The sequence below is a fragment of the Triturus cristatus genome, chromosome 7 (genome assembly GCF_964204655.1).
Source record: "Triturus cristatus chromosome 7, aTriCri1.1, whole genome shotgun sequence".
Lineage (NCBI taxonomy): Eukaryota > Metazoa > Chordata > Amphibia > Caudata > Salamandridae > Triturus > Triturus cristatus.
This window is the reverse complement of record NC_140590.1, coordinates 79,967,493-79,984,220: the sequence shown is the minus strand read 5'-3', so window position 1 is coordinate 79,984,220 and position 16,728 is coordinate 79,967,493. Positions and strand designations below refer to the sequence as shown.

The following is a 16,728-nucleotide window of genomic DNA, read 5'->3' as shown; positions in this document are numbered from 1 at the left end:
CAAGAACAAAAAACAATGAAACAAGACAGCAAACAGTTGGAGAGGGGATGGCGCACCAGCAAGGACACCTCCAACAGGGCAGCCTTCAAGACCTCCCTCAACCTCTACCTCCACCTGCTGAGGGCAACAAAGAAGACAGCCCTTGCCATATGCATTGAAGCCAGCGCCAACAACACCAAGGAACTTTTCAACATTGTTAAGGAATTCTCCAACCCGGCTGCCAGTAAACATCATCACACCCTCACAGAAGCTGTGCGACAACCTTGCCCAATTCTCCCACAACAAGACCCCTACCATCTACATAAACTTCAAACCCCAACACACCTATGGACTTCCTCAACAGATATGTCACCACAGTACCGACACAAACTACACACTTACTACCTAGAACATCCTTTCCACACAGGACACCAAATCCACCGTGAAATGCATCCACTCAGGAGCTCCCACAGACCCATGCCCACACCACATCTTTAACCTCAGAAACCAAAGGAACGGCCAGGAACTCACCATCATACTCAACACCTCTATCACCACTGCAGCATTTCCCAACACCTGGGAACACGCTGAAGTCAGACCACTACTCAAAAAATTTGCCGCCGACCCCAGTGAGCTCAAAAACCACCAGCCAATCTCCCTGCTCCCATTCCCAGCGAAGGTATTGGAAAAGATCATCAGCAATCAACTCATGACACACCTGGAGCAGAACCAGCTACCCAACGCCTCCCATTCCAGGTTCTGCAGCAATCACCGCACTTCAACCACCGTGATCACAGCCACAGACGACATCCAAACTCTCCTTGACAGAGGAGAAACAGCAGCTTTGATCCAACTTGACCTCTCGGCAACCTTTGACACCGTATCCCATAACACACTGATTGAAAGACTACCCACATCACCATCCAAGGGTGCGCGCTCAGATGGATTACCTCCTTCCTCACTGTAGAACCCAAAGGATCCCCCCCACCTTTCACCTCTGAACCCAAGGAGATCACCTGCGGTGTCCCCCAGGGCTCATCCCTTAGCCCCACACTCTTTAATGCATATATGACCCCACTGGCCAACGTCATCAGATACCACGGTCTCAACATAATTTCTTACTCAGACGACACCCACCTCATCCTCTCAATCACTGATGACCCCACCACTACCAGTACCAACTTCCACAGATGCATGAAAAGGGTCACCGACTGGATGAGGAACAACTGCCTGCAGCTGGACACAGACAAGACGGAAGTACTTATCTATGGCAACAGCGGTAACACATGGAACAACTCCTTGTGGCCATCTGACCTTGGACCCGCACCTACTCCCTCGAACCACCGCAGAAACCTCAGAATCATTATTGACAACAAGCTTACCATGAAATCACAGATCAGCGCCATCTTCTCGGCCTGCTTCCTTACTCTGCACATGCTACATAAGATCTTCAAGTGACTACCCCTACACACGAGACACACTGTGACACAAGCCATCATCACCACCTGACTGCAGTACGGCAATGCCCTATACGTAGGGATCACCGCACTTCAGACCATACAGAATGCCACAGCCAGACTCACCTTCAACCTTCCTCGACGAACCTGCATCACACCCCACTTCAGAAAACTCCACTGGCTCCCCGTACAGAAGAGATGCCAATTCAAGCTGCTGACCCACGCACACTAGGCTCTACACAACCAAGGACCTGCCTACATTAACCACCGACTAAACTTCCACCAACCATCAAGAAGACTATGCTCCAGTCTGCTAAAGATAGCCATTGTGTGATCCTGATCAATTTATAGCCAAGGAGGTAACTGACAGTCAGCCTAGAAGGGACATTTTTGAGGTGGTGTTAACAGATTGAAAAGGGTGAAAAGATAGAATGCAGGGAGAAAGGTATTTTTATGCCTAGACTTTAATTGCATGATTTATTTTGATAACTAATGGGTCGGAGACCTATGGGCCCATCCACAGAGACAGTATCCATAGCTTGAGCTGTGTGAAGTATACATTCCATCTGCAAAGCTTTCCAACTTCACCATTTGAGAAGTTTGTGGACTTTGTACAAAATAGCCTCAGGATGAAATATTTCCCAAAGATGAGATAAATTAACATGCAAATTTGTTGAGGCAAAAACGTTTACTAAATATGAATTTCACAGATGTTTCCTGCCACGTCTATTTCTAAGAACTTATTTGCATTGCATTTTCCTGACTTCCTCCTCCACCCAGTATACTTCCTTGGGAATACCGAAAAGGCCTTCCCTGAAAAATGTGGATCCATAAATGTAGAATTTTGGCACCTTTGATTTCCACCCCCATGTGCGAATCGACTTTGTGATTCAACTGTTGGCTGCAGAGTTTCAGACTTTGTTTTCCATGACTGAGTCTGAGTGGCTCCAAACCTCCACTATAATTTAGGGCCATTAGAGAAATTAGTCTCAGAGACAATGAAAACAATCAACAGAAAAATCAAAATATCTATTTCAGAGTCCACGATCTCTGAAAACCGAAAGACGAGGCCAACCATTGTCTGTAAATTGAAGGAGGCTGAAGAGGCCTCATTGTATGAGCCTAAACTGGACGCTCTTTGTATGAGCTCATCTTGCCGGAAAAAGCTCTTAGCCTTGCGTTCACCTATCAGAAAAAAAGCATTTTATGAAAATCGATATTTGACTAGTATTTATTTTTGTGTTTGTAAGAAATTGGAGTATTAGTTGAGGGGGTGAGAACCCACATCAAAGAATAATCACAATCCTTGTTAGGGTAAATCACTAAAGTCACTAAACCATCTGGAAGCTTAGCACAAATCAATCAGGATTATGTAGAGGCAATGTATAAAGTATTTATCCAGCAGCCAAACAGTAATAAAGTCAAAATACAACAGACAAAAAATCTCAAAGAAAATTTTAAAAATAGAGAATATTTTAATACATAAAATGACACCAAAACAACAAAATACAAATTTAATAATTAGACCCAGAGATATGAATTTTTAAATTTTGAATTAAAAATAGCTCCAAATAGCACAAACTGACAACCATGGATATCTAATCCCGCTTGACTGTGGGTCAGTTACAAGGACTCGGTTGATCCCGATGAAAAGCTTACCTTATGACTTTGAAACATTTATAGAGAAAAACGTGGTTGTCAACAAATCATCGACGGATCAAGCTTATAGTTGAATCAGAAGTGGGGCTCAATGACGGCGGGTTGCTGAAGAGCGGGGTACCTGTGCAGTTGTCAGCAGAGGCGGTAGGGCTCAGAGTTGACAAGGTCTAAAGTCTGTGCCTGGAAAGGCCTTGTTGTCAATCTGCTGGCGCTTGGTGTTGATCCAGATGAAGCCCTCTATCTTCAGACTTAGAAACTTTTCTGGAAGTCACATCTCCTTCAGAGGTGCAAACCAGCAAGCTGAGGTCAACCATCCATTCGACACCGACGGTTGCGGCTTCGATGCCTATTCAGGTATGCTGTGCTTCTCTCAGCAGAAGGCTGGCAAATCATTTTTTTTTAAGTCCCAATTTTTTCAGTATGGAGACAGCAGGAGTACACTCTAACACCAGCAAAGTGTCCACGTCCTGGGGGGCACCTCTTGGGGGTTAGGATGCACACTTAAGAGATGCCAGCAGCATGGTTCTAGGACAGGTCCATTTGGAACTGGTCAGCTGGCCATTGGCAGGCAGAGAGGTCTCTGAAAGGTTGTTGTGTCTGTGTAACTCAAATAGTAGGTCAGTCTACTGACTATTGAAGTCACTTCTGGGATCATGGGTTATAGGCAAGCAGGCCCAGTCATCTTTCAGGTAATGCAGACATCCGAGAAGTCTTTTTTCTGATGATTTTTCACAGGTCCAGGAGTGTTCTGAAGAAAGGTCTTTGAGGTCCACTTTTGTGCCAAGCGCCTGTCTGTGGCAGGACGGCAAGCCTACGGCCACTTCTAAACAAGTTCTTTTCATTTCCTCTACTTCCACTCGTTTGGTGCCAGCCTGACTAGAGAGACAAAGGGGAGGCAGGCCATGGTGTGAACCTCATCTACCAGTAACAAGGTAGGCATCCTTCGAAGTCCAGAAAGGGGCTGGGCATAGCCCCCCTGGCCAATGTGTTAAGGAAGGAGTACCCCTCCCGACACCCCGGACCCTTTATCCACTCTCTGAGAGCAATAACATCTCACCACAGGGGAGCAATCAGGGGTCAAGTGACAGCTGGACACTGGCAGGAAAGCCGTTTGGTTTTAGTCTGGACATTGACAACCATCTAAAAGTTTAATCTCCAAAATAGTTCTATAAAATCAGACATCACCATTGAGTTAGATTTTAAACACTATACAAATGAGACCTTGAATCGTTTTTCTATCTGTTTCCAAACCGAATTTAGCAATTATTAAAGTTAACCATGTACACTAGTGTTAGCCTATGGGAGAACCAGCCTTGCCACGCTGAAAAATAACTTCGGAGTTTTTTTACTGCCAGAACTCTTAAGAATTGAATATACATGCCCTTCTCTTTAAATACCATGCACTCTGCAATATGGGCTTTTGAGGCTTACCTTAATTTGACTTAAAAGAATTTAAAGAGTAATTTTAGGCATGGCAAAAGGTTGGTTTTGGCCTTAACTTTGACTTAAAAGAATTTAAAGAGTAATTTTAGGCATGGCAAAAGGTTTGTTTTGGCAGTTCGTAATAGTAGTTTAAAACTGCACATCCAGGCTGCAGTGGTGGGCCTCAATACATGGTTTACAGGCCTACTATAGAAGATGTCACAATGAGTGCTGCAGGCTACAAGTAGCGTTTAATTTGCAGGCTCTGGGGACAGGTGCCACCATGTACTAGGGACTTACAATCAAATTAAATGTTCCAATCAGGTGTATACCAATGTTACCATGTTTAACAGGACAGCACAAGCACTTTACCACTGGTTAGCATGGTTAAGTGCACACATTTCTACAGCCAACAAAAATAGGTTTTAAAAAAAAGGCTAAACAATTCTCGGTGCCCCTGCAGGAAGAGCACATTTTCAACAGAGTTTCCTTAAAGTGCTAATTACAGCTTTCATCTACCTCGGGTTGAAAGAACCACTGCCTATACCAACGCTTCTGGATTGTTCAAAGTACTTGCAGCAGGGACATGGTGGCACCATTACTCTATGTATCCTAAACCGTGAGTAGAAAACGTAATGGGATTAATTACAGAGGTACACATCCGTTCTATGCTGTGGGTTAGCAAAATGGATCTCATTATCCTCCCAAAATCTGTTTCCAGGCGCTAAAAAAAAAATCAGGAGATCTTGTTTGACTACTATAAGACTCTAAAGGCTGAAGAACACTTTAGGATTCATTGACTAAAAGAGCTTTAAGCTCGACCTCCTCCATCTAGGTTCACATTCTCCACTACACTGTCGGGTAATGAAAGGGTCCCCTCTTGACTGCTTCCTCCTAAGCTTCAGGGTTATAAAAATGCTTAGGGTTACAGTTTCAGCTCCTATTTTCATTATTTAGGCTGTCCGCCATGTCTTGTATAGAGTTTAAATGGCATTTTGGTAGTGCTTTGATAGATATGGCATTCCCTTCGATGTATGTAGCCCTAGGTTTGTAGGGTTCATTATAGTGTGAAGCACATAGGGTGCTGTCTTCACCCTAACATAACGTGTATTTGTAAAGCGCATGTTCAAACAAAAGGGTATCTTGGCGCAGAATAGCAGATGTTTATTGTTACCCGACTCAGTGGTGCTCATTTTATCAACCTCAGATGAATGAAAGGCCGAGTGGACCCGCCGGGATTTGACTCTGTGACCAGGAAGTCAAACACAGGCCCCTACAGTGGACGCATTAGTCCACTAAGCCACCATTTCCTGCTGCGTGCCTTGAAATCTTTCTGCTTCCTTAGTGTGTATCTGGGCTGGCTCAGAGTCAGCCTCCTTTCAAAGGAGCAGGAAGCAACCCACAGCAAGTACCCCTGAGGCTTCGAAGAAGGGACACAGCACTGTGGCCGTCTCAAAGGAGGGGGTCTGTCTGACCAGCCATTTACCCCATCCTATGTCCTGTGATGTACAGAGAGAAAAAGCACGGCAACTGCCCCTGATTGGCTGATGTCTGGCTGTGCATGATACACATACCTCGCGGATATTATGAGTTTTTTTTAGATCACTAAGGAAGCCAAAGGGACTGAGCACCTTTTGCAAAGCTGGTTTCATGGATCTGAACAACATCAACAGTGAGAGCTGCAGATTGGTTCCCTTCAAAAGGTTGGGGGCAACTTTGCATTTAAGCTGCCGGTTGGCTGAGGCGAAACGGCCACTGTGGTTCAATATAAGAGGGTCTTATGAGCAAGTATTCGGGTTCATCTATGACTTCTGAGCACCAGTAAAGTGAAAAGGACAGGTCCAGATGCAGGAAGCTTGGCTGTCTTCCTTGAAGGAGTAGGGAACATACTCCAGGACTGAGGAAAGGATCCGCTTCTGGTGAGATCCGAAGAGAAAGGTGCAGACTGCCTGGTGTGCTGACTGCTGAGAACCGGGATTACTCAGAACAGACACGCTGCTGCTCACATGCTACAGGGACATGTGCCTGCAAGGAGCTGCCAAGATCCCACGTCTGAGTGCAGCTTGTACAAGCCAGACGGCACCCTTAGGCTGACTTTGCTAATATTGTATGTCTTAATGTGACAGCGGTGTTTTACATTCTACTGTTCGCCACCCTCTGGCAGTAACCCTTGACTGTTCGACCTCACTCCTCCCTGAAAGTCCAAGGAACAAATTTACAAAGAAATGATGCAACGCAGCACAGCACGTAAAGATGTTGAGCTGTGTTGCGTCAGCAGGACAGAGCAAAAAGGGTCCTATCTGCTAAGGTTTGGCGCTGTCCTGCTCTCCCTGCGCTGGCGCACTTTTGGTTGCTATGTGCCAACACAGACACCTGTATGCCATAGTCCAAAGGTGTCTGCAGTGTGCCAAGTATGGCTTTTTTACAGGAAGGGATGCCTTCCTTTTCAAAAACTATACTTTAAGGTATTGGCCTCTTTGTGTATGTTGGAAAAGGAAGGAAAGTAGAAACATTTCTCCTCATTGTGTCTGCCCCAGGGAGGTGCAAGATTTTGTCACAAATCTCTGGCTACAATTCTTCTTAGATAGAGATTTGCGTCAACAACAACCCATGGGGTAGTGATATTGGAATGCCCATCCCCACCCTTGGAACCCCCCCTTAATGCAAAGTAATGCAAGACATTGCGTTGCGTTACTTTGGGTTACAATCCAACACAAAGTTGATTTGCATTGACTTGTAAATGCCACCAGTAAACTTTACGCCGGGTTTGCGTTAAGAAAAATATCACAAACCCGACACGAAGTCTTGGTAAATATGAGCCGTGCTTTGAAAAACTTGTAGTTGTCATTTTAGTAAGCTCACAGCAGCGTCTGTGCTCCAGGAAAGGCAGGCGGTTCTTGTCAGTATTGTCCAGCTGTTCTTGTCAGTATTGTCCAGCGGTTCTGGTCAGTATTGTCCAGCGGTTCTTGTCAGTATTGTCCAGCTGTGCTTGTCAGTATTGTCCAGCTGTTCTTGTCAGTATTGTCCAGCTGTGCTTGGCAGTATTGTCCAGCTGTTCTTGTCAGTATTGTCCAGCGGTTCTGGTCAGTATTGTCCAGCGGTTCTTGTCAGTATTGTCCAGCGGTTCTGGTCAGTATTGTCCAGCTGTTCTTGTCAGTATTGTCCAGCTGTTCTTGTCAGTATTGTCCAGCTGTTCTTGGCAGTATTGTCCAGCTGTTCTTGTCAGAATTGTCCAGCGGTTCTGGTCAGTATTGTCCAGCGGTTCTTGTCAGTATTGTCCAGCTGTTCTTGTCAGTATTGTCCAGCTGTTCTAGTCAGTATTGTCCAGCTGTTCTTGTCAGTATTGTCCAGCTGTTCTTGTCAGTATTGTCCAGCGGTTCTGTTCTGGTCAGTATTGTCCAGCGGTTCTTGTTAGTATTGTCCAGCTGTTCTTGTCAGTATTGTCCAGCGGTTCTTGTCAGTATTGTCCAGCGGTTCTGGTCAGTATTGTCCAGCTGTTCTTGTCAGTATTGTCCAGCGGTTCTTGTCAGTATTGTCCAGCGGTTCTTGTCAGTATTGTCCAGCTGTTCTTGTCAGTATTGTCCAGCGGTTCTTGTCAGTATTGTCCAGCTGTTCTTGTCAGTATTGTCCAGCCGTGCTTGATTCGCAAAGGCGAAGACAGACGATATTGCCTAATACTATTAGTATGAGTATTTCCACTATGTCTATAGCACAGTAGACATGAAAGAAGCAGTCCTCTGCCCTATAAAAGATAGTCCTTCTGTTATATCTAAAGCTCGGGTGATGCTGTCAGCAGGGGGACCGATAAGGGAAAGTGCTGTGCACAGCCCTGAGTTACCCTCCCCACCTGGGCAGGAAAATGACTGGTAGTTCGGAATTGGGCCTCCTTTCTGCACAAATTACTCCACCAGGCCAGTAGGAAGTATTGGTTGGAATGAACCCGGTAGAGTTCCCAGAGGTAGGTCACCGGTGAGAGAAATGGCGGCCAGTACATTGGACTGCACGGGACCGGTACCTCCCACCTAGAACCCAGAACCACCTTTCACCAGGGGTCTGGCTGGGAAACGCCAGATGTGGGCGCTTCCTCTTCTGGTAGCTCTTCTCTGAACTCTAGCATAGATTTCTGTTTTGTTTTGTTGTCAGCGCTCTGAAGTATGCAAGGTGACGTGTCGGAGCTATGCAGACCTTTGTTTGTAAATCCAAATAAATATCGACTGGCAGAGGTGTATTGATCCCCGACACGCACTATGTCGGCACCTCAGAGCCCACACAGCACCCTCCATTCACCGAGGGAGTCATACGTGCAGGGAGATCCCCTCCCTCTTCTGTAGGTGCAGAGCAGAGACACGCACCTTAGGAACGCACGGCGTCACGTCACGCACAGGGAACCCAGGTGAGGGTGACCACAAACCTAACGCTCGCGGCCAGGGCCGGTCTTCTCAAGGGCGGGGTGCCTCCGGGAAAATAGCGTTTACAGTGACAGAGCAAAGCCCACAATAAAGGAAACGGCCACACACACACGACTTCAAACGTGAAGTTTTTAAGTCGAATATGACTAGCCACCTGTACAAGTCCAAGAATGGATCACTGAGGCGAAGTAACTCCACAAAGTGCCTCAATTCACAGGAATAAGGGCCCAACCTCTAGGGTGACCAACTGGCATGGGTGCAAATTCAGGACGGTGACTGTAAAAATTCAGGACAAAAGGTCAAAATTCATGACAAAAGTTCAGGACAGGAGGTCAAAATTCAGGACAAAAGGTAAGTTTTACAACACCTCAGAAGAGGTCGCGCAATAGTATATAAGTAAGCAGACAACCACTTATGTACGAGTGAAAAGAAGTTTATATTAGGTTGGGACAATTGTGCACTTCATGGTGTTTCAGTATGCGCGCAGCTTTGAGCAAATGTGCAGGTCTTTTTGTGGTAGCAAAACCACCCTCCACCCCTACCTTTCCATCCTCCCAGGGAAACGCCCGATGCCCGGTCTGGCCAGTCCGGCCTTGCTACCACCCTCCAATGGTGACCCTCCTCTTCACATAGAACCTCCCTCATGTGTATTTAATTTCTTTTACAGTGCTACTCATCCCAAGTAAGTAGGACAGGGTGTCGGAGTGCGTTACATCACACACATATTATATAGAGACAACGACTCATATAAATGTGAAAGTCAATCTATAGGAAATGTTACTTAAGATAATGGGGGTTGCAAGGTGTAATCATTCTTTCATCCATCATTCAGTCTTTCACCGTTCATTCTTTCCTTCCATCTGTGTGCCCATCCATATCAATGTTCAATCATTTGCAAACCTTTCCATCATCTATCCTTGCATCCACCCATCATTCCACTCATCCATCCCTCCATCCACCCTTTCACTCATCCATCCCTCCATTCATCCTTTCATCTCATCCATCCGTACACTTATCCATCCACTCTTCCCTTCATCCATCCAGCCATCAACCCTTCCACCCAACCAGCCATCCTGTCACTTACTCATTCATCCACCCAGTCACTCATCCTTCCACCCATCCACCTTTTCAGTCAACCATCCATCCTCCCTTTCTCTCTCCATCCCTCTTTCATTTAGCCATCCATCCTTCCATCCACCCATCCATCTACTCATCCATTCACAAATCCATCCATTGACCCTATCACTCATCCATCCTTTTACTCATCCATCCATCCTTTCTCTCATCCATCCACCCTTTCACTCCTTTCCTCATCCATCCACCCTTTCACTCCTTCCCTCATCCATCCATCCTTTCTCTCATCCATCCACCCTTTCACTCCTTAACTCACCCATCCATCCTTTCTCTCATCCATCCACCCTTTCACTCCTTCACTCATCTATCCACCCTTCTGTCCATCCACCCTCCCTTTCAGTCACTCATCCAGCCTTACATCCACTCTTTCACTCATCCATCCATCCATTCACCCTTTCACTTATCAATCCATCCATCAGTTCACTCATCCTTCCACCCATTCACTTGCCTGTCATCCACCCTTTCACTCATCCATCCACCCTTTCACTTATCCATCTATCCTTTTACCGCGTCCATCTACCCATCCACCCATACATCCATCTATTTACCTTTTCTTTCATCTATCCTCCACTCCCTCATCCGTCGATCCTTTCTCTCATTATCCATCCATTCACCCTTTCATTCATCTATTCACCCTTTCACTAATCCATCCAGCCAGCCACCCATCCCTTCACTTACACACATTTTAATATTAATTATGAGCTGAGCCTTTGTCTGCTGAGTTTCAGACAGAAGAGGCCCATCAAGGACTTCACCCTCGGTATATTTCCTAAAGCGTAGGGTGGGGCGGGGGAGGGCTCACTATGCCCCTGTACATAGGCAATCCGAAAAAGTGGAAGTCATTAGCCATGCATGATGCACAGTGCCACTGTGACATGTTGTTGTTTCCAGGGCTTCAAGTGGGATGAAAAAACTGGGGGGGGGGTCTCTCCAAAGGGGGTATTTGATTTAATTAAGGGCATGGTTTAAAACACCTAAGCTAAAAATCTGTGCTTAGCATAGTGTACCGCCCGACTGGTAATTAATTTGCTTCTTCTGTCAGTGCATCCAGATATATAACACAACAAGTAGTGTTACACCTACAAGCCAGAACTATTGCCTTTGTCAATGGTTGCTAGTTGCATAAAATAAAAAAAGCAGCAACCATGGCTTTGTTGAATATAACACTGAAAATGTGTCAGTTTTAAAATGATGAGACAGTGAAAGACCCATAACCCTTTTTTTGAAACTTGCTTCACCACCTTTTCATGAACTGTATTGTCACCTAGCAGCATGGGCGTTTTTGTTCATTTCTTCCACCTGACTGAATGTCCTGCCCTAGACTGGGGCAGTAGGAGGCCCACCACATGCAGCAAGAGCACCGACTGGCTCCATTGTCATTCTGTATGTGGCAATCGGCCGCAGACAGAATGACAATGGGCGGGCGGGGCTGCTCTTGTGCTCAGAGGAGTGCGAGGCAGCCCCATCAGGGAGCTGAGGCTTCTGGCAGGGGAGCAGTGATGTTCCCCAGTGCCCAAAATTGCGAACAAAAGGCGTCCGTAAAAGGGTTCACCGTGGACAACGGATGTGAGATCCAAATTACGGACGGTCAATGAAATTTGTGGACGGTTGGTCACCCTACCAACCTCACTGAGAGCTACACACAGCTCCGCGTCGGTCAATTTCCACCTACGGAATCATGTTGATTCCAGAGATGACGCATGCGATGCTGTGACTCTCACTATCTGTGGTGCCATAGGATGCTCTGTCTCTCACTGCCTCCAGTGTTCATGAGATGCTGTGCCCCTCACTGTCTCCAGTGCTCATGAGATGCTGTCCCTCTCACTGACTTAAGTGCTCATGAGATGCTGTCTCTCATTGTCTCCAGTGCTCATGAGATGCTGTGTCTCTCACTGCCTTAAGTGCTCATGAGATGCTGTCTCTCACTGTCTCCAGTGCTTATGAGATGCTGTGTCTCTCATTGTCTCCAGTGCTCATGTGATGCTGTGTCTCTCAGTGTCTCCAGTGTTCACGAGATGTTGTGTCTCTCACTGTCTCCAGTGCTCATGAGATGCTGTGCCTCTCACTGTCTCCAGTTCTCATGAGATGCTGTGTGTCTCTCAGTGCCTCCAGTGCTCATGAGATGCTGTGTCTCTCACTGCCTTAAGTGCTCATGAGATGCTGTCCCGCACTGTCTCCAGTGCTCATGAGATGCTGTGTCTCTCATTGTCTCCAGTGCTCATGTGATGCTGTGTCTCTCAGTGCCTCCAGTGCTCACGAGATGCTGTGTCTCTCACTGTCTCCAGTGCTCATGAGATGCTGTGTCTCTCACAGTTTCCAGTGTTCATGTAATGCGGTGTCTTTCAGTGCCTCCAGTGCTCATGGGATGCTGTCTGTCTCACTGTCTCCTGTGCTCATGGGATGCCGTGTCTCTCACTGTCTCCAGTGCTCATGGGATGCTGTGTGTCTCACTGTCTCCTGTGCTCACAGGATGCTGTGTGTCTCACTGTCTTCAGTGCTCATGGGATGCTGTGTGTCTCACTGTCTCCTGTGCTCACAGGATGCTGTGTGTCTCACTGTCTTCAGTGCTCATGGGATGCTGTGTGTCTCACTGCCTCCAGTGCTCATGAGATGCGGTGTGTCTCACTGTCTCCTGTGCTCATGGGATGCTGTGTGTCTCACTGTCTCCTGTGCTCACAGGATGCTGTGTGTCTCACTGTCTTCAGTGCTCATGGGATGCTGTGTGTCTCACTGCCTCCAGTGCTCATGAGATGCGGTGTGTCTCACTGTCTCCTGTGCTCATGGGATGCTGTGTGTCTCACTGTCTCCTGTGCTCATGGGATGCTGTGTGTCTCACTGTCTCCTGTGCTCACAGGATGCTGTGTGTCTCACTGTCTTCAGTGCTCATGGGATGCTGTGTGTCTCACTGTCTCCTGTGCTCATGGGATGCTGTGTGTCTCACTGTCTCCTGTGCTCATGGGATGCTGTGTGTCTCACTGTCTCCTGTGCTCATAGGATGCTGGGTGTCTCACTGTCTCCAGTGCTCATGAGATGCTGTGTCTCTCACTGTCTCCTGTGCTCATCGGATTCTGTGTGTCTCACTGTCTCCTGTGCTCATGGGATGATGTGTGTCTCACTGTCTACTGTGCTCATAGGAAGCTGTGTGTCTCACTGTCTCCTGTGCTCATGGGATGCTGTGTGTCTCACTTTCTCCAGTGCTCATGGGATGCTGTGTGTCTCACTGTCTCCAGTGCTCATGAGATGCTGTGTCTCTCACTGTCTTCAAGTGCTCGTGGGAGGCTCTGTCTCTCACTGTCTCCAGTGCTCATATGATGTTATGTCCCTCACTTTCACCAGTGAATGTGTGAGGTCATGTCTCACTTTCTCCGGTGCTCATAGGGTGCTGTGTGTCTCACTGTCTCCAGTGCTCATGTGATTCTGTGTGTCACATTGTCCCCAGTGCTCATGGTATGCTGTGTCTGTCACCGCCTCAAGTGCTCATGAGATGCTGTGTCTTTCACTGTCTCCAGTGCTCACGGGATGCTGTGTCTCTTACTGTCTCCGGTGCTCATGGGAGACTCTGTCTCTCACTGTCTCTGGTGCTCATGGGAGGCTGTGTGTCTCACTGTCTCCGGTGCTCATGGGAGGCTGTGTCTCTCACTATCTCCAGTGCTCATCGAGTGCTGTGTCTTTCACTGTCTCCAGTGCTCATGAGATGCTGTGTGTCTCACTGTCTCCAGTATTCATCAAGTGCTGTGTCTTTTACTGTCTCCAGTGCTCATGGGAAGCTGTGTGTCTCACTGTCTCCGGTGCTCATCGAGTGCTGTGTCTCTCACTATCTCCAGTGCTCATCGAGTGCTGTGTCTTTCACTGTCTCCGGTGCTCATGAGATGCTGTGTGTCTCACTGTCTCCAGTACTCATCAAGTGCTGTGTCTTTTACTGTCTCCAGTGCTCATGAGATGCTGTGTCTTTTGACTGTCTCCAGTGCTCATGGAGTGCTGTGTCCCTCACTATCTCCAGTGCTCATCGAGTGCTGTGTCTTTCACTGTCTCCAGTGCTCATGAGATGCTGTGTGTCTCACTGTCTCCAGTATTCATCAAGTGCTGTGTCTTTTACTGTCTCCAGTGCTCATGCGATGCTGTGTCTTTTGACTGTCTCCAGTGCTCATGGAGTGCTGTGTCCCTCACTATCTCCAGTGCTCATCGAGTGCTGTGTCTTTCACTGTCTCCAGTGCTCACGGGATGCTGTGTCTCTTACTGTCTCCGGTGCTCATGGGAGACTCTGTCTCTCACTGTCTCTGGTGCTCATGGGAGGCTGTGTTTCTCACTGTCTCCGGTGCTCATGGAGTGCTGTGTCTCTCACTATCTCCAGTGCTCATCGAGTGCTGTGTCTTTCACTGTCTCCAGTGCTCATGAGATGCTGTGTGTCTCACTGTCTCCAGTACTCATCAAGTGCTGTGTCTTTTACTGTCTCCAGTGCTCATGAGATGCTGTGTCTTTTGACTGTCTCCAGTGCTCATGGAGTGCTGTGTCTCTCACTATCTCCAGTGCTCATCGAGTGCTGTGTCTTTCACTGTCTCCAGTGCTCATGGGGTGCCGAGTCTCTCCCTGTCGCCGATGCACATGAGGTACTGCCGCTCTTGCCTGTTTGTCCTCTATCGATTAACAATGTATTCCTCTCTAGTCACATTCACCAGTCTGCAGCTCCAGAGTAAATACATGAACTGTCCACAACAGACCATGGCCTCAGCGCCCTGTTTATCACCACCACTGTCACACTTGTTACAACATCTTGTTTTCATTTAACACTCTTGAACCACAATACAAAAATCCCATTTCATGTTTTGTCTCTACAGGAAGTTGTCTGGTGTGTGAAGTCTGCATCAGCGTTACCCCTCACAGCTGCAGAGGCACCCTAGAAGTCTGCAATTCCATGGAGAACTCCTGCATTGCCACCCTGACAGAGAGTGCTCTAGGTGAGTGGGAGGAGTGGGAGGAGCCTGGGTGAGTGGAGAGTGCCATAGGTGAGTGGAAGGAGTGGGAAGAGCCCTAGGTAAGTGGAGGGTACCCTAGGTGAGTGGGAGGAGCCCTGGGTGAGCGGAGAGTGCCTTAGGTGAGTGGGAGGAGCCCTAGGTAAGTGGAGGGTGCCCTAGGTGAGTGGGAGGAGTGGGACGGGCCCTAGGTAAGTGGAGAGTATCGTAAGTGAGTGGGATGAACCCTAGGTAAGTGGAAAGTGTCCTAGGTGAATGGGAGGACGCCTAGGTAAGTGGAGAGTGCCCTAGGTGAGTGGGAGGTGCCCTAGGTATGTGGAGAGTGCTCTAGGTGAGTGGGAGGAGTGGGAAGAGCCTTAGTTAAGTGAGGAGTACCCAAGGTGTGTGGGAGGAGCCCTATGTAAGTGGATAGAGCCTTTGGTGAGTGGGAGGAGCCCTAGGGATGTGGAGAGCGCCCTAGGTGAGTGGGAGGAGTGGGAGGAGCCCTAGTCAAGTGGAGAGTGCCATAGGTGAGTGGGAGGAGTGGGAGGCACCCTAGGTAAGTGGAGAGTGCCCTGGGTAAGTGGGAGGCGCCATAGGTAAGTGGAGATTGCCCTGGGTGAGTGGGAGGAGTGGGAGAAGCCCTAGGTAAGTGGAGATTGCCCTAGGTGAGTGGGAGGAGTGGGAGGAGCTCTAGATAAGTGGAGAGTGCCCTAGGTGAGTGGGAGGAGTGGGAGGCACCCTAGTTAAGTGGAGAGTGCTCTAGGTGAGTGGAAGGAGTGGGGCAAGCCCTAGGTAAGTGAAGATTGCCTTAGGTGAGTGGGAGGAGCACTAGATAAGTGGAGAGTGCCCTAGGTGAGTGGGAGGAGTAGGAGCCGCCCTAGGTAAGTGGAGATTGCCCTAGGTGAGTGGGAGGAGTGGGAGGAGCCCTAGTCAAGTGGAGAGTGCCCAAGGTGAGTGGGAGGCACCCTAGGTAAGTGGAGAGTGCCCTGGGTAAGTGGGAGGCGCCATAGGTAAGTGGAGATTGCCCTGGGTGAGTGGGAGGAGTGGGAGAAACCCTAGGTAAGTGGAGATTGCCCTAGGTGAGTGGGGGGAGTGGGAGGAGCTCTAGATAAGTGGCGAGTGCTCTAGGTGAGTGGGAGGAGTGGGAGGCACCCAAGGTAAGTGATGAGCGCTCTAGGTGAGTGGGAGGAGTGGGAGAAGCCCTCGGTAAGTGGAGAGTGCCCTAGGTGAGTGGGAGGAATGGAGGCTCCCTAGGTAAGTGGAGATTGCCCTAGGTGAGTGAGAGGAGTGGGAGGAGCTCTAGATAAGTGGAGAGTGTCCTAGGTGAGTAGGAGGCACCCTAGGTAAGTGGAGAGTGCTCTAGGTGAGTGGGAGAAGCCCTAGGTAAGTGGAGAGTGCCCTAGGTGAGTGGGAGGAGTGGGAGAAGCCCTAGGTAAGTGGAGAGTGCCCTGTGTGAGTGGGAGGAGCAATACATCCAGTGGGTGGTGAATTGAATTTCAAGTTACACAAGCTTGTTTTATCAATCTTGAGGTCTACCTTTAGTCAGGATCTTGATTATGTAATTCCTTAAAATGCCTGGCGACTGGGCACGTCACATCCACCTTTCTTATTGCTCTGGTGTGCTGAAGAATATACGCTTTCGCACATGGTACTCCCTACATACTGTAATCCACACAGGCTTTTCAGCACCTATGCACAGTAGTCAGAGATACATGC

The 16,728-nt window shown here is 48.1% G+C and overlaps 1 protein-coding gene across 1 annotated transcript in view; it reads left to right on the top strand.

Moving 5' to 3' along the window:
* LOC146808869 (phospholipase A2 inhibitor and Ly6/PLAUR domain-containing protein-like) overlaps positions 1 to 16,728 on the top strand; it is a 247,489-nt gene that overhangs the window by 65,436 nt on the left and 165,325 nt on the right. The window contains exon 2 of the mRNA XM_085615681.1: positions 14,896 to 15,015. Within this exon, the coding sequence (XP_085471807.1) occupies positions 14,896 to 15,015 (120 nt within the window). The remainder of the gene's footprint in view (positions 1 to 14,895; positions 15,016 to 16,728) is intronic.